This window comes from Lotus japonicus, chromosome 3 (genome assembly GCF_012489685.1).
Source record: "Lotus japonicus ecotype B-129 chromosome 3, LjGifu_v1.2".
NCBI lineage: Eukaryota > Viridiplantae > Streptophyta > Magnoliopsida > Fabales > Fabaceae > Lotus > Lotus japonicus.
Window position 1 is genome coordinate 84201002 of NC_080043.1, and position 23255 is coordinate 84224256.

Consider the following 23255-nt stretch of genomic DNA (forward strand, 5'->3'; position numbering starts at 1 on the left):
AGGCTTTTTTTTATTTATACTTTACTAGTGCACTAATGTTTCTGGTTTTAAGTTTTAAAAATTAGTTGTGAACTTTGAAAATTCACAATAACCACCATTTTCTATCAACATTACATGGCGGTAGACCGGTAGTGGTGGCAATAATTGAGGCGGTGCTAGTGGTGGAGGATGGTAGTGGTGGCAATGGCAGTGGTGGAGAGTGTTGGCCGTGGCGGTGGGATGGATTATATGGGCACCTAACTCAGTTTCGTTTCTAAATACTGGATTGGTTATTTATCTCCTTAATTTATTATAAAATACAAATAATTTAAAAAAACAGAAAATAAAAAATATTCAAGTCAATTAGCACGAACATTATCGTCATGATTAGTTATAGCAAACATAATTAAACAACATCATAACACATCACAAATAATTTATTCTCGTCTTCATTGTCATCTTCATCGTCGCCCTTCATGATATTGATCCCCTCTTTTCCTCCTACTATACCACCATGGAAGCTCCTTCATTGAGAAAGAATAAATTTTGACATCATATGACAAACTATTGTCCCTTCATCGATACAGCTTTTCGACCTTTGATCATGAGATCGTGGTCTTTATTTAGCTTCTTGTACCCTTCAATGCGTGTTCAATCTCAATTATATTTAGAATTCGTCAATCTGCATTGAAACGACCTCAATATATATATATATATATATATATATATATATTCTTTTTTTATGAATAAACATATGATTGAGAACCAAGCCCCTCCTTTTTTAGAACTCACGAGAACCCTTCTCCCCCTAACAAGCAACGCAGTGTGTGTGTGTGTGTTTGTGTACTTGCATGCGTGTTTGAGAAAGAGACGATGGAAGAGAAATGAGGGTGGTTCGACAGAGAGGAGGCTTTGCTCTTCCACCGTGACCTCCTTTCTCTTGATGGCGACATAAAGCTTTTCCACGAATTGCACACTCTCTTTGCTATGGTTTGGCTGCTCGACTTCTTGTGCCAACATCACCAGGCACACGAACTCTCCAGGTGGGGAAGAATGTGGGTGACATTGCAGGATCTGTGCGTGATCATTGCCCTAATCACTCCCGAATCTCTCTTTCTCTCATGGTCACTTTTGTCTCCATTATGTGTATGTGTGTATGTGATGATTGTGGAGAAAAGAAGAATAGGAAGGAACAGATTAGGGCTCGTACTAAATGAAGGTGTTTTTTGGTTAACTAAGTGAGAGTGAGTGTTACTAGCTATGATTCATTCATACTCACTTCATTTTCACATTCATGTTCTATTTATGTCTCTTCTATTTCGATCATATCACTCATCACATTTTTTACTTTATCTTTTTTTTTTCTTTCACATATGTCTCTTCTCTCCACTCCACTTATAAAAATATGAGAGCGTGAATAAAACTTATTTCAAGTGTGACTAAGATTGGGTTGTGCTAAATTTTGCCTAATATTCTACATGCCGTTTTTTGCCAACTTTTTTTCTTTCTAGTTCTTAGATAATAATTTCTTACCGCTTGCTTATTAGGCTTGGCTTAGCACACAAAGAGTGAAAGGAGAGAGAATTAGGAGAGATAGGAGAAAATCAATCTCATTTGATCAATTGGGAAGTGAGGAGAGAGTCGGCAGAGCACTTTTGAGCTCTCCTCATTTTAGAGAGAAAGTTAATTTACCTTTCATTTCCCATATTACCCATACATATAAAATATCTATATATGTAATAAATTAAATATGTTCATATATAATACTAGATATTATATATATATATATCATTTAATTATTAATGAAAGATATATACTTTACATATTTATTTAACATATGTGTCAGAGCCTCCTCAATTTGGGCATATTTTGAGCAAAAATCTCATTGTACTTGTACATCGGAAAATAAATAACATACTTTTTTGAAAGCAAATGACTTACTTTCTTCTCACTTCTCAATCTACTATTCCAAATAATATCCACAACCGACTCTAGGGTGGTCATTTTAAAAAATGGTCCACCCATGGACCAAGGGTGTTTTTGGTAATTTACCTATTAAAAAATTTATACCCTAATCCCTTCTTCTCCTTCACCAGATCTAGATCCTTCCCCTTCTGCACCTTCTTCGCCATCTACTCTCGACAGCAGCAGCGATATGGATCCAGTGGAGCTGCGGTGCATCCTACACCTTCAGCATCTACTCCCCAATCCTCAAATCCATATAGGCCTACGACCAATCCACTCTCGATACTGTTTCCGTCTTCAAAGACATCGGCGCCAACTTCGACGTCCTCTCCGGCCTCCTCTACTCCGCCGTCACACCCTACTCCAACCGCCGTGACTCCAACTTCACCAAATGGGCCTCCTCGCTCGCTGGGCCCTGGATTGTTGTCGTCGTCGGCGCCGTTCAGATCCAAATCCAGAACCCCCTCCCCTAGGCATCTCCGCCGGCGCCGGCTACGAAATCTGGAAATTTTTTGCATCTCTGATCTGGGTTTTGATGAAGTCAGTTTCAGCTCACAGTCATTTCGTCACTTTCTTGTGCATTCGGTTACTCTCTTTCGCATCTTCGTTTCGTTGCGGTTACCTGGCATAAAACCCTTTCCAAATCAGTGAAGCGGAGCCTCGCCGCTGGCGAGATTCCCGGGGTTGTTCAGCCACCAATCGAGCACCTTGGTAGCAACCAAGATGAAGATTTCGTGAAGACTTTGAAAGGATCACACTTCGTAGAGAATGCTTGCTCCTACGCCCTTCTCATCCTTGAGGATGACAAAATCCCTGCTACTGTATCCTTGTTTATGCCCTTCGCTTCTGGTCTAGACAATTTAGTGTTCGAAATCATTGATTAATTTCAGCTTATGTTTTATCTTGTTGGCAATTTGGCATGGATTTAGAATCAAATGTAGTACTGGGTTCATGGGATTAATATAAAAAAAACGTTCTTTTTAGGAAGAATAAACGGGGCCTATTGAAAATGATAACATCATATATAATCTTCATCTTGTTGGCAATTTGTTTATGTCCATTTGAGGACTGGGAAATGTTATTGTTGATGTTATTCCCAGTTCAGTTTTTGTTTATTGTTGTGTTTACTAGTATCTATACCCGTGCTTTGCACGGTGAGTGTGTTACCAAAGTTTTGTCAAACAACATGTTTCCTACAGTTACAATATCAGATCTGTTTACTGTGGAATTATGGACAACAAATCAGATAACAGAAACTTAATTAAAAATAGCAAAGGTTGTCCAGTACATGATAGAAAGCAAGAAAAACATTCCAAATCATGAAGATAAAAATTCAAGCCAATCTATCACGGGTTAAGGTAAAAACAAACATTAATAACAAAAATTTATTCACTGGTTCAGAAGAAAATCAACACAAACCCTGGCTTTAATCCATGTGCTTAGTCAGATATCATTTTACCAGAATTTTTATAACGAAAACAGTCCATAGTTATATAATATCACAAGTCATAGTTGTAAGATTGCAGACAACAATAAAAGATCCAACAGGCACTTGATCAACACAATACAGTGCAAACATATTAAAATGTCCAGTACATAGTAAACATCATTCAAGAAATACCAAATCCTAATGGAAAAACATACAGGGAAACATATCACGGCTTCTTGTTGATTACAACATCAATAACAACAAATTTTTCAGTGGTGAAGTAGAAGGTTAACACCTCTCCTGCATTCAATTCGTGTGTTGAACAAAATGCCCTCCATCCTCTACCAAACCTTGCATAATTCTTATTAGGCACACCTAGGATGGTACATTCACTTTGCATACCAGTGGGTCCTCTCAAAAGCCATTCGAAAACTTTCCCATTCAGTAAATATTCATAAACATGGCTTGGCAAATTCTGCATTGCATACAAACCTATAATCAGTTCTACTAAATAATAACTTGTTTTATATAATTTGAAATAACTCTTACCAGCTGACTCGAAGAAGCCTGATTTCGTGAGAGTTTGCAAGTAAAAAAACATGGGTAACAAATCCACTTTGGTTGTTGGGAAATAGATTTGGGTGTGCATTGGATCTGGCTAGCAATGTCATTACTCACAGCAGTGGGAGGTGGCGAAATATCCACAGGTGGGAGAGCTTGGAGGTGACATGTTCTTTTTAAATAAGGAAGGTAACATACTTCTTCAATCTTCTCATTGTATATGAAAAAATCAAAGTTTGAGAAACCTTGGTATTTAAGGAGACACCAATTCAAACCTTCCAAAGAATAATAGTTACGAATTTCCATCAATCCCTTACTCAAATACGGTAGCTCCAAATTCTTCTCATATATCACCAAGTGCACCTTTCCAAATGGGTCTGTCAACTTCCACTCCTTGCTTAGATCATGGTGGTAGTCAATGGCAAATTGGCGTGGGACCAAAGCACCTTCCTACAAATTCAAAATTATTTGTTTTAGTAATATATGTATCAAAATCGTACGGGCAAAAAACTTACTTTAAACGATTTAGGATCCAAACCTGCTGAGGTAGTGAAGGAAAAGCAATAGAATCTCTGCAACCTAGATCGTCATCTCCAAGAGTGATGTCCATTTCAACTACTTCCCAGACTTGTTGCACTGAATAAATTCACCTCAGACAAAGGAATTGCTCCAGTGATTATAGCGCATGAATGTTTCTCCCACATAATTTATAAAGAAACACTTATATGTACCTCCTCCAATGACATTAATACAAACTTGTAGAACCCATAACCATCCTAAAAAAGCTTTGGCAGAGGCATAGCTTTTCCTAGTATAGACTACTTTTACTTTGATGGAAATTAAAAAATGTGAATTGTCAGAGTAATTATATCATGTACGATGTGTATGCCAAAGGAACCTTACAATTTCAACTATGTACCCGTTTCCACAACCTTCTGACTTTTAATATATCGAAAAATATTAAGATGGATACTCAGTGGGGAGAAACGGGGACCTATTCTTAACTTCTCAAAAGTTTATAATAAATATATGAATACGTGAATATTATTGTTAATGTTTATTGACTTAAATTTATACTATATATAAGATGTTTATGTAATTATGATTTGTTAATCCATTCCACATTAATTACCCACTATTATAACCCTTTCCTAAATATATTGAAACTAATTATGCTTGACCAGTAAAATCTTATTTAGACTTCAAAATGTACAACACGCTTATTCCTGGAAGAGTATTCTGTTATCGAAAGATACTACACCTACATTTCTATGTGTCATACATTAAGACTAAAATGAACAACAATTATTCACCAAACTACATTACTACAGATATTGACTGACATCAATTAAGAACAAAATTTAAAACTTATCATAATACTGTTTGTAAAAACAAATTAAAATTCAACATATAAAGACACGAAGAACTTTGAAAAAAATAATATGGTAATCAAAGTATTCTCCTTCACTGTTGTTCCTGCAAGAAAATATAGGCAAGTATATAAGCACGGATACGAAACAAAAGAAAACTTGGAATAAACTTCAATGTAATACCTAAACTAATAAACGAATATTTTGAAAAACTTACAAATTTCTATGGTTAACTGGTTTCATATATTGTCAAAGACTTCCTTGTAGACAACATTTTTCGTGACCCTTGAAATTGATCCATCATCCTCTAATATCAAAATTTTTAATCCTTTCCTTGCCTTAACCCGAGATAAAGCAACATACAACTGGCCATGAGTAAACACTGGTTTTGGCAAGTAGAGTCCAACATGGGAAAGAATCTGACCTTGACTTTTGTTAATTGTCATTGCAAAACATAATGAGATGGGAAATTGTCTCCTAACAAACTTGAAAGGCGACCCAGAATCTGTTGGTACCAAATCCATTCTAGAAATAAGGACTTTTTCCCCTAGCTGCTTTCCAGACACAACATTCGCAACAATAACATTTTTGCCCAATCCTTTGACAACCATACGCGTCCCATTACAAAGACCTCCAGCTTGGTCTATGTTACGCAACAACATAATGGGAACCCCTACTTTCAAAAGTAATTTATGATTAGGAATGCCAGAACATTTAATGTTATTAAGAAACTCACTTGTAAACCACTCTGCTTCAATTTCGGAGTCTTCATCAGATTTGCAAGTACTATCACAACTCAAGTATTCTTTGACACACCCCGGAATTTTGCACAACATTTCATTGTTAACAACTTCAACACTTTCTAAAGTTGGTGCCAAGATAGCTCTCTCCTCAAAAAATTTATAATTTTTCCTTTCCAAATTATCCAACATAAAAGGATATGAAAAATCAATTAAACTTTGTATTGGATTTTCAGATTCAAGAATAAGAAGGTCTTTTGGAATCTCAATGGTGGATTCCCCATCACTACTTCTATTCAACTTTCCATCACCAATGTCCAAGAGCCAATCAGCAAACTTTTTAATCTCGAGATTTTCATGTGCAGATTGTGAAGTTGTAAGCCTCATGTTTTTGGTAAGTCTAAGAACACAACATTGCTTCCAAAGGTAGGAAGAATTAATTGTAGCATTCACAATTTCACAACGACTTCCTTTAGGAATAACAGGTAGAATTTGACGAAAATCACCTCCAAGCACAACAACTTTACCACCAAAAGGCTTTTCATTATAAAGCCTTGAATGAGACTTCATAAGGTCATTTAATGTGCGATCTAATACTTCGAAACAAAATCTATTTGACATTGGTGCTTCGTCCCATATTATCAAGCTTGTTTGCTGAAGCAACTCGGCTTTAAGAGAACCTTGCACCACATTGCAAGTAGAGCAATCATTGATAGAAATGGGTATGGAAAACCTAGAATGTGCAGTCCTTCCCCCAGGGAGAAGTAAAGAAGCAATCCCACTCGATGCAACATTAAGAACAATTAAACCTTGAGCCCTAATTGCTGCAGATAAAGTGTTCCACAAATAAGTTTTTCCAGTACCTCCAAATCCATATAAAAAATACATACCTCCAGAATCAGACAATACTGCTTTCATGATAATATTGTATATCTTATGTTGTTCGATATTCAATGACTTCATTAAGGAGGTGTGCAAAATCGTCATTTGAGATTTGTCATAATTTAACTCATCAGCTACAAACTTGTTCTCATACTGACACTCATCAAATAATACTAGAAACGGGATGCAAGGATAATCTTTTAATGACTTCCCATTCAAGTGCAATAGTTTCTCCAATTCTATTAAACAAAGATTTTTTAAATCTTCATCGTTTATATGAAGATCTGTAATATAATAACAATATTAGTAATTTAGTTAATAAACCGACTACAACACATGTAATTACTAAATATAAATTCACCTGGAATACATAGCTTTTTCCGCCTCTCATATACAATTCCGTTGGACAATAAAAACCAAGACTTCTCCCAGACGAAATCGGGTTTGCTCATAGTGTTTGTTGTAAGCAACATAACAAAGAATTTCCGAAGCTGATTTCCTGAATACATGTTTTGCCTTAGTATATAATGTAAATACCGAATATGTAGAGTATGCATTTTTTTTTCAAGTCTGAAAAGAGATATCCTCATCCTCAATATTTACATGAGTTTAAATTGTTTCAACTTGAGGTAGTGTATTTAAAAAAAAAAACTTCAGCTACTGACGAATTAGTTTTAAAAAAAAACCTAGTACCGTATTTTTCATTATAAGCTACCAATAGTTTAAATTTGAAAAAACAAATTATTATCTCTCACGTACAGTTAATACTTTTTCCTATAAGCAAGCTGATTTCTAAATATAATTCTTTAAATAAAAATCACAACAACATAATAACTACTAACCTGAGGCCAAATCATTAGCTTCAACAATAGCATCTATAAATTCTCTGTCATCAGCTAGCAATCCCAGCGCATAACACGCATCATGAAAAGAAGGATACACAACATCTTCAATAGTACGAATACTTTCCCAAGTTGTGCAACCTTTTTGGCGAGTTAATAGAATTCTCAAATAATAGAGCTCCCCAACACCATGGGGGATATATTGAAGTCTCCCAATAGAATATATTTTTTTCCTAGGATGCCATGTATGAGAATCCTCATTGTAGACAAAATATGATGGGAACTCAGCATATGTTAAAGCCTTCCCCTCATCAAATTGGGCATTTGCTCGCATCCAAGCTAAGAACATTGTGTCTTTTTCAACAGCCTTTTCCACAATGTACTGCAAATTGTCATCATCTTTAAAACAAATACTTTGATTATCCTGGAGATGAAAAGTAACTTTCAATACAGCAGGCCACTTCACATGAATGTAGTATTTAAAGGTTCTCCACACTGCCTCACATGGGGTAAGATATCTACAATCATAATATTGCTTGATTTCATCTTTCAACTCAGGTTCAACCCCATCTTCTTTCTCATTGCATATCTCAACATTTACTCGATCAGGGCCTTTACTAACATACTTAAAGAGATATTTGATTGCATTGGATTTGTTGCAGTATTCTACGTTGATGTGACCATTGTATAACATAAGTAATTGCGGATTATAGGGAACTACATAACTATTGTCCATTCGTATACCTTTCTTCTCAACATACACACCTGTGTCTCTCCTTTTATAAATTGGATAACCATCTTCATCAATAATAGTGCTCTCTTGAAATTTTTTGGGAAAAAACTTGCTGCACTTACCATAAACCATGCAAGGGGATTTTTGAAAACCATAACCACAAGGACCATGCAACATATAGGTAGACACAACTTTGTTCAATTTAGGATATAAATTAGGGTCAGGAATCTCAGCAGAAATGCATTTATCAATATCAAGAGTTGTGACTACCTTGTTCTCCTTTGAAAGCCATAGTAGAATATGTGCATGAGGTAACCCTCGCTTCTGAAATTCAATAGTGTACATGCCTGTACAAACAAAAAATACATCAATGTGTAATTGAAATAATCTAGCATCTAGTGAACTACACAATAAATAAGGTACCAATAATTTACCTGCATCTACGGATCCAAATATTTCCCCACTCTTCAAAGTTACCATTAAATGATGAAGTTTCATTCTAAACACTCGACAACATACATCTGGCCTTTCATCTGCTCTGACATTTCTTGCTCGGACAAACCTATCAATTTCTTTCCACGTAGAATTGCAAGTAACAGTTATGAAGAGATCAGGATAACCATAGCGCTTACAAATAGCCATTGCATTTTGACAGCAATCAAACATATAACGTCTTCCACCCATAAATGATGAGGGCAAAACAATACGCTTTCCTAAAGACCCTGGATCAGTTTCTCCTCTAGTCATAGCTTCCTCAAGTCCATTCAAAAAGTCTGCTCGAATGATTTTCTGATTGTTTCGAATAAATGAAAGCCTCTGAGATTCTATCATAGTAAAACAATCCACCAAAAACTGTTGAAATAGTCTCCTACCTAAAACCACATTACCATGCTCCATATCTCTTTCCTGAATCCTAAATGATATAAAGTCCCTCAAAGTGACACGCGGTTTCAATCGAGAGCTAGATGTTGCGGAAATACCACTTAACGGAATGTCTTCTTGCCACCCATCTTCCCCATAATGAAAAATCAATGGATATTGTAAGGGAATGAAAGAGGTATGAGTTTCATGAATCCGAGATAGAACCCCATTTTTTTTAACAATAATATCTCTACCAACTTCAATACTGTCAAAATCCCCCACAATAAGTGCTGCAATCTCATCACATGTAGGCAAATTATATGTTATGGGATCTTTACCTCTTTTCCTAAAAAGTCTTAAGGCAAATGTTGAAGATTCGTTTGACATGATATGATCCCGCACCTTTCGAAATGATTTTGCTAGCATATTATGCTCATCAATCATTTGCTTCAAATCATCAACTAATGACATATCCAAGTTATCACCATTCCTGCCAGACCTATGTAGGAAGCAACGACAAAATTTCAAATAAGAGATAGTTAACGTTTCTTTTACATGACAAATGATGTACTGCAACAAATAACAATTTAACAACTACACTTACAGGAAAGGCTCCATTCTATTCGAAATTTCATTTTGCGTGTCATAAATGTACAACTGAGCAAATTTTGGGGCAGATCCTGAATCAGGTAAGAGGGTACCTATTCGGTGATAATTTTGTCCACTCAAAACAAATTGTGGAGGTCCCCCACCATTGTTCACAGCTGATTCTACCTTCCCACCAATTGAAGTGAAAGCAAACATACTATTATATGCTCTAATATTATCTTTGAAGTGCTTGGATCGCAAATCAATACCGTGAACCAAATTATATAATAACAGAGGTGGTTTTGATAAAAAGGGTAGCACCACCTTCCCTTTCATACAACAAAGGGAAAACTCCGGAGTAATAGTTTGCTTACTTTTACCGAGTCTTTCATCATACCAAAAATGAACATGGCAATGACGGCACCGATAAGCTGGATCCCCAAGGTCTATCTCATCTAATATATAAAATGGAACACAACATAGATTAAGCACATATTTATACATCAGCAAATTGAACTAAAGAAATTATAAATATGTACCTAAAACTTCTGCCACCCCATATAAGCTAGGTAATGACGGTGAAGAATCAGATGCGGTATTAAACTCTGTCAACAATTGGCGACATAAAGCACCACTTCTTCTAACATTATGAGAGCGAGAGGCAGTCTTTGACGAACATGAATCAAATTGTTTGGAAATAATACTTCCTGAGAAACATCCTTTATTCTGAACCAACGTTCGACAACCTATATTTTAAGAAATCCTATTAGCATTTTACCATAGTTAACCACTTATAAAATGTAAAACACAGCAGCAAAAGATGTGGACTGTAAAAAACTAAATGTAACGATGTACACCTTCAATGGACACAGTTTTCCTGCAATTTATTTGTGCCAAGTTCTCTTTTTCCTCATGCAATCTACTCGAAATATTCTCTCCTCCTTAGCCAAGCCAAAGTGGACTCCATTTTTTTCACATTCATGCCATCTACCAGTACAACAACAAAATAAAATATTTATTCCATTACTAATTATCCAATATAAAAAAACATCTCATAGTACATCACTTAAAATCTTACCAATATCATTGACTCTTTTAAAAATGCCTTCAGATGGATTAGATAACAACTTTCTACAATATTTATTCCTGGAGGTTTCCCGAGCTGTACAAATGAATCAGTTTATATTTCCAAAATTGATATCTCATGTCAAATAACAATACACGTAAAATACCATAAATACACTTACATAAGGTGCTCTTTAAGGACAATTGATTAGATGAGGAACCAACAAAATTGATAGATCTTCCCAAATGAATTGAAGACGACGGTCTAGCATTTTCATTACTCAGGTTGTTTGTTATATCCGACAATGGGGAACTTGAATTATTCTTCCTAGACTTTGCAGCTGTCATCCAATGCCCAAATAATATTAGGTTAGCCTGAATCATTTTATGAACTTCTATTTTCATCATAATAAACATATAAAAATATAATTTCTAAGTAACCATTACAAAACTTGCCTGGGTTACTAAGACGACAATCTTGGTTTTGAGACATATCCGCAGATGTCCTCTTCCTGTCAATAATTTGCCTTCGCTTACTCCTTGCTAAATTAGACAACATTCTAAAATTAACATAATAACTAAACTTGCATAATAAAATACCATCAAATTTGTGAACATTATATAACAAATAATATGACAATTGTACATCATGATTTGAAATCAGGAGAAAAATTTATACCTTCAACTGAGTTCTCTACAGGAAAAATCCCTTGCCCACCTGAATAATCCATCACTAACTCTTGACAATTAAAACAGCTAAACTAATGCAGCAGACAGTGTCTCAAGAAATCCAATGTTCTGCTGGCACCACCATAATGCAATACGCTCAACTCTTTGGGCTTATTTTTAAATCTTACAGGATCCCAATTTAACAAAATATATGGAACATGGGGACCTTGGACATACACATAAACATATAAATGTAAATTACATCACCAAGGTTTGGTCTGAAAAATAATCCCAACAACTGCATCTTAATATACCCATCAAAATGGCCACATGGTGCACGTGTTACAGGGCCTTTGTACATATGGTTCCATATATGTATAACCATATAACCACCCTACGAAATATGCAATAGTACATATGGGTTCTTTCCTACGTGCTTTACTAAAATACATGCCCCAACTAAGCTTGGTCCTTATATGAAAACAACCCAAAAAATGACAAAAAAAATTAGTGGGCCAATGCCTTTTAATATACACATCCAACCCCTGATAATATTTTTTCCCAAACTACAAAACATGTTTTTTGCCCCAACGCAATAGACTAAAAAAAATTGCAAATCAGTCCTTATAAATTAGGGATAATTGTTTAACTGCATTAACTGATTAAAATGGTTTTACACTAATTGCATACCACGTATAATATCCCATAAAACAACACTTACGAAAACTTCCATTCTTAAAACAATCACAAAAAGGAAACAAACATAGATTTTCATTAATAACTAAAACCACAACATGATTCATAGAACAACAACTGGAAAACAGTAGGAAAAAGTAAACCAACAACACATGAAAACAACTTTAACATAGGAAAGGAAGCTTCGAAATGCTTTCCAAACTGAAAAACGGTACAACCGAATTCCTTCAGACTAAAACCTAAACACATCAACATTACAGAACCTCCACATACTGCTTTCAAACTTTACTTCTGGATCTCAACGTCAATTCTTCTAGTTACTCCATCAGTCAGCTTCATCTTGATCTTGTGACCAGGCACCATCTCATGGATCTTACAAAACTTTCTCCAGCCTTTACCAAGCTTCGTGTGACGTCGGGTAGGGCGGTAAAGAACATTCACCTTGATTACTATTCCAGATGGTCCTCTTAAAAACCATGGCTCAGGACCGTGGCTACGGAGGTAATGGCCAACTCGGCGAGGCAAAGTCTACACCATAAAATAGACGTCACATAAGAACCAAATAAAGAACATAAAAAATTAGTCTATAAAACACTCACATATTGACTTCCGTAGGTGCGGTATGGAGAAAGGGTTGTACTCAGCAACATGTGATACACAGGAACCTCCACATCAGGTCCATCACTCGGTGCTGGAACACCTACGGATACTACTTCCTCTTCAGGAACTTCAGTCACTTGATCAACCTCAGTTGATAATATTTCCAGAGGAAACACTTCATCAAAGTCTTCATGAGATTCGTATCCAGTAAAACTTGCAACAGATTCAGCAGGAACTTCCATCCAGGGTTCAGACAAATCCATTTCAGCAAAATATGGTACAAAACCATGGTGGTACATGATTTCGTTAGAGCCATCCCCAAAAATTGTCATGTGGAAATAAGATGGCTCCACCATTTGTAAAACACACCAATGAGTTTTTTTCAACCCATAGAAAGTTGACACAGAACTCCACCCATTTCCAAGTGCAGGAGGTATCATGTTTTTGTTGAACTCTACCTCATGGATATTATGTATCGGATCTTCCAGCAACCACTTACTACCCAGCAAATTTTCCCAATCAAAAACAAATCTTTGGTCCACACGCACGTAATCCTACAAAACATTTTCCACATCATTAAATTGACTACTTCTGTTATATATTCACATTGCCAACATATATGTACCCCACAAAAGTAAAAGTTATACATGTAACATGATATGGAATTTGGCAAAAGGACCCTTCCAATTCGTAACACATGTAATGACTTTCTAAGACTTTTTGTGAAACTTAAACTACTAACAAACATTTCAAATAAGTTGTATGACAAAACTGCAGTTGACTAAAACTATTGTGAAAATGACAAAGAGAATTTATTCTGATGACAAAAAAACATTTTCCAAGTGGTTATATCAAAAAACATTAATGAAAATTATTCTCAATAAGGTGCAACATCCATACTTCACCAGGATGAATAAAGAGTCCAACGGTATCCATGTACCCATCATCTGGTGGTAAGTGCACCATAAATCCTAGATTGGTTTTCTTAAACTGTGAATAAGATGTGGAATGCTATGAAACCAATTTTAACTTGCTTTTTATAGGCAAAAGTTTCAATGCCCGCCATTAATACTGGCGCCAATTTTAATCCACGTATTCCTACATTTGGTTTATTGGGAAAAAATTATATATAAATTAATATAAGTTCTATATGACTTATGCTTGTAAATTGATAATTATACAGCGAGAAAAAAAGTATTTTAATCCATTCAATTAATATTAACAGTAAAGATATACACCAGTATCTATAACCATGGGGTTTTCCTAATATAAATTGCAGTTTTCTTTTTACTATACAATTAATTGTACTTACAACTACCTACAAAACCCTATTAATGACAATGTATTATTTTCTCAATGTGAATTACTTCATCACATTTTTTATTATTACAGTATATACATATTATGTCAAACAAATTATTAATAATAAGGTACCAAAATATGTCATTATAGATGGCTAAATTTCAATTACATAACACGAGTTGTCTAAATGACCCATGATAAAGTTTGGGTTAAATAACCCATCATCCAATCACATTGGAGATAAATGAGTTGGAAATAAATTAATAAATCAAATAGAAAAATTCCACATCACTTATCTTCAATGTGATTGGATGATGAGTTATTTAACCCAAACTTTATCATGGGTGATTTAGACAACCCCACATAACACACACTCGAAAAACTCCTTCACAATAATTATTTAAAAATTTCAACCTATGAATAGGAAATGATCCGAATTGTGAATTTTATATAGTCCTCCAAAGGTAAATAAACAAAGTAGCCATCTAACTTCTTCATTTTACATGTAATGCTCTAAAACATAAACGTTATTGAACCCATAGACAGATATTTCTATTTTGACTTCATCCAAAGCAAATATATCTACCTGACCTGACTACCAATAAATAAATTCAGATCCCAAATCAGGAAAAAGTCAGATTTGAGATACAATATCTGAGAATGTGGGCTTCCTTACTTAAAAAACGGGGATATCAAAAGCAACTCTCTTTCTGTGGCCTGACATAAATCATGATTCCTTTTTCAGGGGCTCAAAAAAGTATCATCTTTTAGGGTTATAACATTCAATAACATTCAATCTAATATTCATATATCTTCCTCAATTTAAACTCCAACTTACAGTGCATGAACACAACATCACGTCCCATCTCCCATTTAATGCTATCTGTGCCCATATAAAATCAATGCAAAGCAAAACATCATCTCATGCCCGGCAAGGATGCCCCCATTAACCCATATTTCATTTCTTCCATAAGCGTTTACTAAATGAAAAGGGTTAAATAAATTTTTTCATCCATCATGATGCACGTCTCCATCTTGACTTGAAGTTTACAAATATCATTAATGATAATAAACATGTAACCAAAAGGACATGGATTTAGGGCTTCCTAACTGAACTAAGTTTGTTTCCATAGTTACTTAATTAAAATCAAACTTAAATAATGCTTCTCTAACACAACATAACAATCAATCACTTCTGAATTTATCAGACTATATATGTAGACTATGACTAAACCGTATAGGCACCTACAATAGGGAAGTATTAATATATTATTAACATTGTTGTGAATGATGATTAAAACATAACACACAATTATCAATAGGAAAAAATAATTTGCGCAAGTAATATAAAGGAATATGTGGCTTTTCTTTCCTAAGTTCTGTGTCAAATTAAAGGCAAACAATTACTACAGGTGCAGTATTAATTGAATGTTGTGTACTAAAGTTTGAAAGAGATAATTAACTGATTGTTTTTTTTTTAAGCAAATTGGTGAGTAAATTAAAAGAAAAGGAAACAGGGTGCTATACGCCCATGTACAAACAGTGTTAGATAGGGGCCACAAGGTAACTGAAGGATATAACAGATGATGAGTATCTAAGGGCAAACAGATAAATTAACAGCATCAAATCTGGTACAGAAAAATCAGGCCAGGTTCTTTACCACAATCCGACTACAACCAAGTCCACTCTTCCAACTAATAATTGACATTTGATAAATGTCGAAAACAAAAATCAAATGTAACAATAATATCTATAACAATTAAAGAGATTACTATAAAATATATAAGTAAAATCTATAGTACTCATAATTTATTTAAAGTGTGTTACCCCATGTGATGTTTTAAGTTATAATTTTGTTGGAAAATAGCGAAGGGATTTCTAATTGCAATTTTAAAAAGTCTAATATTCAACTTCATGCATTAATAACATAAAATTTTTATACTTGTTTATGTTATATAATACACAATATAAAAATTACGTTTTTTAGTTTAACTTTCAATTCTTATAGATCATCTAAATTCGTTTCGTGAAAGAATCTCCTTTCTTCATGCGCCACCATTTTAAACCTCCAAATCTTCCCCCAACATCTTCCTCTGAATTTAAATTATATGTTTATTATTGCTCTAAATCATTTTAGAGTACCACGCCTCGATCTAGATTAGGGTACCACAGTAAGCACCAAATCTATATGCCAATCTAGAGAGAAGAAATTATCAATGGAGGAAAATTTTATTATAGTTTTCCCATTTATTTCACTGAAAAAAAGCACAAAAAGTTCCAACTTCTTCTTTCATCTATAAGGTTTTTTTTCAATACTACATTTGTGAGGACATTTTCCTTGCTTATATAACTTATCTTTTTTTTTCTCTTATATCTTACACCTTAAGGATCCTATCATAATATATACTGCAACCCAACATATGACATTGAAGAAAACCAAAATCTCATATCGAAAATATTAAATGATAATTTCCAGCCCAGACAAATATTTAAATCTAACAATTTAAGTACAATTGTCCCTACCATACAGTTTAGTTATAAATGTTCATGCTCATTAAATTAAATGATCCACTTTTATAAGTGCCAATCTAGATTGTGCTTATAATATGAGAATGAATCAATACGTGTGAGAGTAAGGTGCTATTTATTTTTGGCCCAATCGAATGGCACAATGTTGTCGGATGATTTATATGTAGAATAATACACATCATAGGGATTCTTTACGGTTTCATCAAATCCAACTAATCACACACCTTCCTTTCTCATTCATACATGGAATGAAAGAGCATTGGCAAATTTACAAAAAAACATTATGTCTTCTAACAATAAATAAATCATAGGCCCTGTTACACATATTAATCATATTAAAGTCCACATGATTACTTATAAAGTAAGCTCAACATATGAAGTAACATAAATCAGTTGAGCCACATGTGCAGCATATCTGTAAACACAATAAGCATATCACTTAATACTAAAGATTAGTGCAACAATTAAATACACCAATATTAGAACTTCAATATATATATTGAGAGTGTCATTACATAAGACATAATACAACATATTGCAATGATCATATATAGCAACAGAAAAGTGCTAATTAAACACAACGTTCATTATCTAGCTTAACTAAACACAAACCAGAGCAACTCAAGGAGTATGCTACTCAGCATCTTATTTAGAAACATAGACCAAGCAATAACCCAAACGATCTACCACCCTATGGCCATTGTTTACAGCAACTTAGTTCAAAATAACACATAATGAAGTACAATACCACAAACTGCAACACCGGGCTGCTTCTTCACAACTACACAATTGAAGACGTAGACTAACAAAACACTGCCACTCCTTTATATTAAAATGATCTATCACTTCTTGTCCTTCTTCATCTTAGGCTGACCCTTCTTCTTACTTGCAATCACATTCGGGACCTCTTCCTCATCTGCTGAAGAACTTCTCTTGGAATTAATAATGTCCTGAGTATCTCCAGCCAGATCAATAGTGGGAGATGTGACACATAAAGGAGTTTCAGGAGACTTGTCACCAGATGCAACCACAAATTCATCCATCAGATCCTACAACAAATTTAATGGACAAAGACATTTGTAAGCATTATTTTCAACATAAATATATAAATGTTAACGTTACAAACCAACCTAAACATACCTTGGCTACATCTTCATGCTTCATAATAGACTGCGGTGTAACAGGCATGCGACTGGAAGAAGCGCCAACCTTTATCCCGTAAGCATTGATATCAGGTCCAGCATTAGGTAAAAAAGTATAGCAAATATAAGGCAATTGAACACGTACAGTTTGTTCTAACTGCAAAGATTGGAACTTTTGTATAATGGCTTCATCGGTACACACACGCTTAACACGGTAGGATGATTCAAAACGGGAACGCTCAAACCTTTGGCCGTGATAATTCTTAACCTCTATCTTGAACAGGGCATCAGTGCCAATGAATCTTGCAAATTCATCAGGAACCTCATTAGGGCCTTCACCCTACAAATACTCAAATAATCAGTACTGCTAAAGTGTAAAATGTAGATTGAAAGGTAACATAGACTTTATTTTACAACTACAATCCACCTTCTCAAAGGATTCAACAACTTCAGTGCATGATTTCCCAACCAAATAGGAAGCCTCCTTGTCAAATAGAACCAAATTGCAACAACCAGAATCGTCTTCCACCCTTAACTGCAACCGATACCTTTGAACAAATAAAACAATAATTAATACAATTTTTAACCATTCCTTATACATAAATAAGTATACAAATCAACCATCCACAATATACCTAGGATATACAGCAAGCACATGACGATTACAACCCTCGCAGAAGTACATTTTTTCATCAGCATAAACCTTCCGGTTGCACCTACATGCGGTATACCACCACTCAACATCTTCTTCTACAGGGCAAATGGTGGCATACAAAATACAAACACAATCCTACAAAATAAAGGTACAATCATGAACAATAATTCCTTGTACAAATGGTATAAACATTAAGAAAAATATTACAATGAAACCTTTTTCAAATCCTTCAAAGCGGCAATCGTCTTCCTAGCAGTCAGCACCAAAAAATCATCCTCACCAGACACAGTTTTAGAATCAGTCAACTGACTAAGAGACCTAGATACACTCTCATTGGCTTGGCAAAACTTGGATTAAATATTGAATTTAGTTTATATTGCAAGACATAGAAACTAAAACACTATTTTATACCTTCTCTTCAACTCTTCAGATGCGGGAAACACAGGATCAAACAATATCTTTGTAGCACCATGCACATTTTGAAAACTATTATTCCCCTGAAATGATTTCACCTTCGCAAACTGAATGATAACTACAGGGTAATTCAGTTCACCACCACCAAGGAAATTTGTAAGCTCATCAACATAGACTCCGAACAGGGCACATTCAATCCTCATCCTGCAAAATTATTCAACTTTAATAACCCATAGAAATAATATATTGTGCAAGAAAAAACATGTAAATTAAAGTTTACCCTTCGGAATCAATCTCAACTACATTCATCTTAGATTTCTTCCCATTGGTAACAATTTCCCTCTCAACCCCAACTCCAGTTAAGATACCGATCACATCTACAAAATATAACAACACTCCACATCACCATGAGCAAAGGGCAAATTCAACTACAATATTCTAACAATTTTGAAATATATTCCATCCGAGAGACAAACTATAACAAACTAACATACATACCTACTAAATAATTTCCATCATAATCGGGTGACAAAATCTGGGGAAATGATACAAATGTGTACGGAAACACATCCATGGTAAACTGGTTCATAGGGCGCACTTCAGTTTTGAACATGAAGCATATCTTATAGTTGTGTCTAGTGGTCTTGTAGTCCCCAGTATTATCAACCAGAACAAACCCAGACAGACTGTAGACATTACCCTCAACTAATAACTTTTCGAACTTGTACATCAAAGTCTTTTTGATATTCGCATGGATCTTGTTACCCTGTAAACATAAAACTGAAGTTTTAGCAACAAATGCAATAAAGATATTAATCAATTAGAAAAAAATATGCATTTTATGCGATAATCAAAAGCACCTTGTCATCAATCAAAACACACTCAAGGGAGAGGGGAAGCTTCGATGAGGCAAATCCTTTACTATACCAAATACGAATGACCTTCACCATAATCCTCCACTGCTCCTTTCCAGAACGAAGCTCGGAAACATCATGAAAAACACCATTCATCTCTATTCGATTCGTGTGATAAAATCAAATTTGGTTAGGTGATGCTTGTGTTAGAATGGATAAAATTGAACCAATTTATAGAAAAATAAATCTGGGGACAAATAAACCGAAATACCCTAGAATCCACCGAATGCAGATAAAACCTGTATTTGACACACTACAGATATGTGCCCAGATGTAGGAAGAACGGTACCTAAACAAAGACAAAAAATAATTATAAATGGTTCCTTTATTCTTTCCTGCTAAACTGACACGTGTAGAGTGGCTGAGAATGTGACACATCGGATTTCTATCTTTTAAAGTGGCTTCTGTTTTGTATCTAGTATAGATGTTTCAAAAAAAATTAATAAGAGAAGTAATTTTACCCTTCTACTCTTTTGCCATCCTTTCGATCCTAACCATTCATCTATAGAATATTCTTAGATTCTAAGATCTAACGGTTCTGAATAGTGGACCACCCATGGACCAATTTTTAAACATGACCACCCTAGTGGGCACCTCTATTTCCTACCTCTTTTCATTTATTTTCACTCTTTCCCTACTCTCCTAAACCATAAAACATTGTAATTACTAATTAGCTTTAAGATAAAAACCGACAGTTCCAAAAGGAGGTGATTGATTGAAGACATGTTGATTGGATCAAGCGAATTTCTTTTCTTTCAATGTTGTCGTGACTCGTGACTTGTGAGTAATTCGGTGGCTATTTGCTGCGCATGATGTCGAGATCGACATGCCAAAAATAATTGTTAATGATACAAAGAAAGTAAGAAACGATGCCGATGACTTAGTTTGAGGATCAGGGGTGGTCAAGCATCTACAATAATGTATTTGTGGTCATTTGCATAGATCTAATGACGACAAAAGTAATGCGACTTGCGAGACTAATATAATCTTAGCGAATAAAGAAAACAGAACATATAGTAATAATATATTAGAGCATATAATATAAAAAAGTTTATGTAATACATGAGCCTACATGTCATCTTCTTACTGTTCTTCTTTATTTCTGGAATTCATTCATCACTAGTAAAAAAGTATTTCAGAGAAATTACAGAATAAATATGTCTGAACACAAAGATACAACATTGTCGGATATTGCTACATAACACATGTTTCTATGTGAACCTTGAAGTTGAAGTTACATGGATACTATTTCTGTTTTGTCAACCAATAATGAATACAATACAACCAACCAACCAACCATAATTTTGTTTTTCCTTGGTCTGAATAATGCCACCAAGCCATTCAAACCTCATCACCATTCCAATTTCTTTTGAGCTTTGGCCCAGTGGGTCCTTCCTCTCCCAACAGCTCATTAGGCAAGCCATTTTCAACAGCTTTCAAAGCAGGAACCACCTTCTCCAACTTGTTAAACTCTTCAGCAATGTCATAGCTAATGTTTGGTCCCCAATGCCTGAAATAGTTCAACCATGGTGGCTCAGTGATCACTGATCCCAAATACTCCCCTGAAACAATTTCACAATTCACTCCCAAATCCACCACCATGTTACTCTTAGCAGTTTCATTCCTTATTCCTACACTACTAGTCCCTTGTAGAACAAGTCCAGCTTTTGGGTACAAAGCATGCCCATTCAATGAGCAATAAACAACTGGTTTGTTCCCATTTTGGAACTCAACCTCAGAGGAATCCACCCATTGACCATTACTGTGTTGTGAGAAAAAAACTTTCTTCAACTCTCCATTGAAATTGCTGACCCTCAATGTCACATGTTCCCAGTCCCCCACGTGTTCACCAATTTTCCCCAGTGGGATTTTATCTATTAGGCCAAGTTTCAATGTTCCAGGACCATTGAATGGATAGAAAATCCACATGGCTAGATCAGTGAATGTTCCACCAAACATGGGTTTCACATGAATGTAAGCTTGGGAGTTTTTGAAATCTCCTTTCTTGACCTTCTCTCTGTTGGATTCGTCTGCTGGAAGGTCCAGCCAATAGGCACCATCATTGTTGCTATCCTGAGGAAGGTTAGAGCCTGTAGGGTCTATTGGCACTGGTTTGGATTCTTCCCCTTTCTTATAAAGCAATGCCCCATTTGTGAAATACCATTTAGTAGAAGCAGGTTGGTATTTTTCATCAGGATGCAAGTACATGAATGGAGAGTAAGCTTGGGCCAATGCTTGAATTTGGTCTATGTTAGGCATGGAGGAGGAGAAATTCATGTTTGTGTTTTTCAAACAAGCAATTGGGAGAGGGTTATTGCTACCAACATGGGCTAAAAAAGTTCCTACAAGAACACTAGGAGCTTGAGTACCTCTGTTGCTTGGTCTTACATCATAGACATTGAAACCTTTGTCATCAATTTTCTTGCTTGGTCCCCAAATCCATGAGTTTGTCTCACATTGGTCTGTGAGATCTGACCTGACACACCTGATTCTGTCAAGGGAAGGCTTCTCTGCTGTGGTGGTGACAACATGGCCTAAGGATTTATAGCCATCAGGTGCTGTTGGTAACCAAACATAACCATCCTTGTCTTGCTTGATCTTTTTGGAATTGCTGCTCCATACCAGTGTGTAATCAACTGGTTTCTTTAAAGCTTCATTATCAGATGGAGAATCATCTTTTGCCACCAGAACAGATCCAAAAAGAGGTTTGTTGTTGGGTTGGCTGTAGAAGCCTAGTGTGAAGAATCCTTCAGGTAATTCTGTTGGCTCAAAGAAAGTAGCCCCTGCATTATCTGGTCCTCCTTCTAAGGTTGTCCAGACTTTTTTAAATGTTGAAATTTGAGACACTTTCACATCACCTAGATCAATGATTCCACTAGCAAATCCATCACCTGCATGGAAAGTTGTAATTCAAACATAAGAAGCTGTTCGAATCTGCTTATTTTTTCCACTCAGAATCATCAATTATGACATTCAGAAACTAAGCTAAGATTCTTTGCAAAATTGATTCTGATTTTAGAATCAATTGTATAACATAGCAGCTGAAGTGAATAACAGCACTAAGTATCAAGAAGAAAGGGAAGAGGATATTTATACCTTGTGGCCAAACTGGTATATTTGCTGGAAGCTTAAATGTGGTGTCAATGGGAAGAGTTTCTTTCTTGCCAGAAGAGACTAGATTCCCCATTTTTGAGATTTCCAAGGACAAATGAGATTGAGTACTGTGTGTTAGCAATAAGTCTCACTTATTGGTCACTATATATATGGTGAAACAGCATGGCCAATGCGATTGTTTAATAATAATAATTGAAATATATAG

The 23255-nt window shown here is 35.2% G+C and overlaps 3 protein-coding genes across 6 annotated transcripts; all 3 read right to left on the minus strand.

Moving 5' to 3' along the window:
• Positions 1-3502: 3502 nt before the first annotated feature.
• Positions 3503-10692, minus strand: LOC130746629 (uncharacterized). Of its 2 annotated transcripts, none has more exons than XM_057599320.1 (8): positions 10490-10692; positions 9967-10405; positions 8936-9861; positions 7769-8848; positions 7288-7425; positions 5522-7210; positions 4473-5410; positions 3503-4384 (listed from the first exon to the last, which is right to left on the minus strand). In XM_057599320.1, the coding sequence occupies exons 2-6, from the start codon at positions 10284-10286 to the stop codon at positions 5544-5546; spliced, it is 4131 nt and encodes a 1376-aa protein (XP_057455303.1). In that variant the 5' UTR covers positions 10287-10405; positions 10490-10692; the 3' UTR covers positions 3503-4384; positions 4473-5410; positions 5522-5543. The 2 variants fall into 2 exon arrangements, with proteins under 2 accessions (XP_057455303.1, XP_057455304.1); XM_057599321.1 differs by lacking the exon at positions 10490-10692 and having other exon boundaries at positions 7769-8192; positions 8772-8848; positions 9967-10403.
• A 6588-nt stretch (positions 10693-17280) lies between these two features.
• On the minus strand, positions 17281-20237 carry LOC130746630 (replication protein A 70 kDa DNA-binding subunit E-like). 3 transcript variants are annotated; one of them, XM_057599323.1, is made up of 11 exons: positions 20148-20237; positions 19883-20034; positions 19521-19788; positions 19303-19399; positions 19020-19226; positions 18824-18926; positions 18589-18743; positions 18381-18501; positions 18099-18293; positions 17952-18020; positions 17281-17860 (listed from the first exon to the last, which is right to left on the minus strand). In XM_057599323.1, exons 2-11 carry the CDS (start codon positions 20030-20032, stop codon positions 17654-17656), a joined length of 1572 nt encoding a protein of 523 aa, XP_057455306.1. In that variant the 5' UTR covers positions 20033-20034; positions 20148-20237; the 3' UTR covers positions 17281-17653. The 3 variants fall into 3 exon arrangements, with proteins under 3 accessions (XP_057455306.1, XP_057455305.1, XP_057455307.1); XM_057599322.1 differs by having other exon boundaries at positions 19883-20223; XM_057599324.1 differs by having other exon boundaries at positions 18824-18857; positions 19883-20222.
• A 774-nt stretch (positions 20238-21011) lies between these two features.
• On the minus strand, positions 21012-23255 carry LOC130746632 (hypothetical protein At1g04090-like). The gene is made up of 2 exons (XM_057599325.1): positions 23033-23255; positions 21012-22827 (listed from the first exon to the last, which is right to left on the minus strand). Exons 1-2 carry the CDS (start codon positions 23121-23123, stop codon positions 21278-21280), a joined length of 1641 nt encoding a protein of 546 aa, XP_057455308.1. The 5' UTR covers positions 23124-23255; the 3' UTR covers positions 21012-21277.

Coding starts and splice junctions, on each gene's coding strand:
- LOC130746629 (XM_057599320.1), bottom strand. CDS start 10,286: ATGAAAGGGAAGGTGGTGCTACCCTTTTTATCAAAACCACCTCTGTTA. Junction 9,862..9,966: donor AATAGAATGGAGCCTTTCCT/GTAAGTGTAGTT, acceptor CTTCCTACATAG/GTCTGGCAGGAATGGTGATA. Junction 7,211..7,287: donor GAAAAAGCTATGTATTCCAG/GTGAATTTATAT, acceptor ATTATATTACAG/ATCTTCATATAAACGATGAA.
- LOC130746630 (XM_057599323.1), bottom strand. CDS start 20,032: ATGAATGGTGTTTTTCATGATGTTTCCGAGCTTCGTTCTGGAAAGGAG. Junction 18,502..18,588: donor GTGCTTGCTGTATATCCTAG/GTATATTGTGGA, acceptor ATTTGTTCAAAG/GTATCGGTTGCAGTTAAGGG. Junction 17,861..17,951: donor AGCATGAAGATGTAGCCAAG/GTATGTTTAGGT, acceptor AATTTGTTGTAG/GATCTGATGGATGAATTTGT.
- LOC130746632 (XM_057599325.1), bottom strand. CDS start 23,123: ATGGGGAATCTAGTCTCTTCTGGCAAGAAAGAAACTCTTCCCATTGAC. Junction 22,828..23,032: donor TATACCAGTTTGGCCACAAG/GTATAAATATCC, acceptor CTTTCCATGCAG/GTGATGGATTTGCTAGTGGA.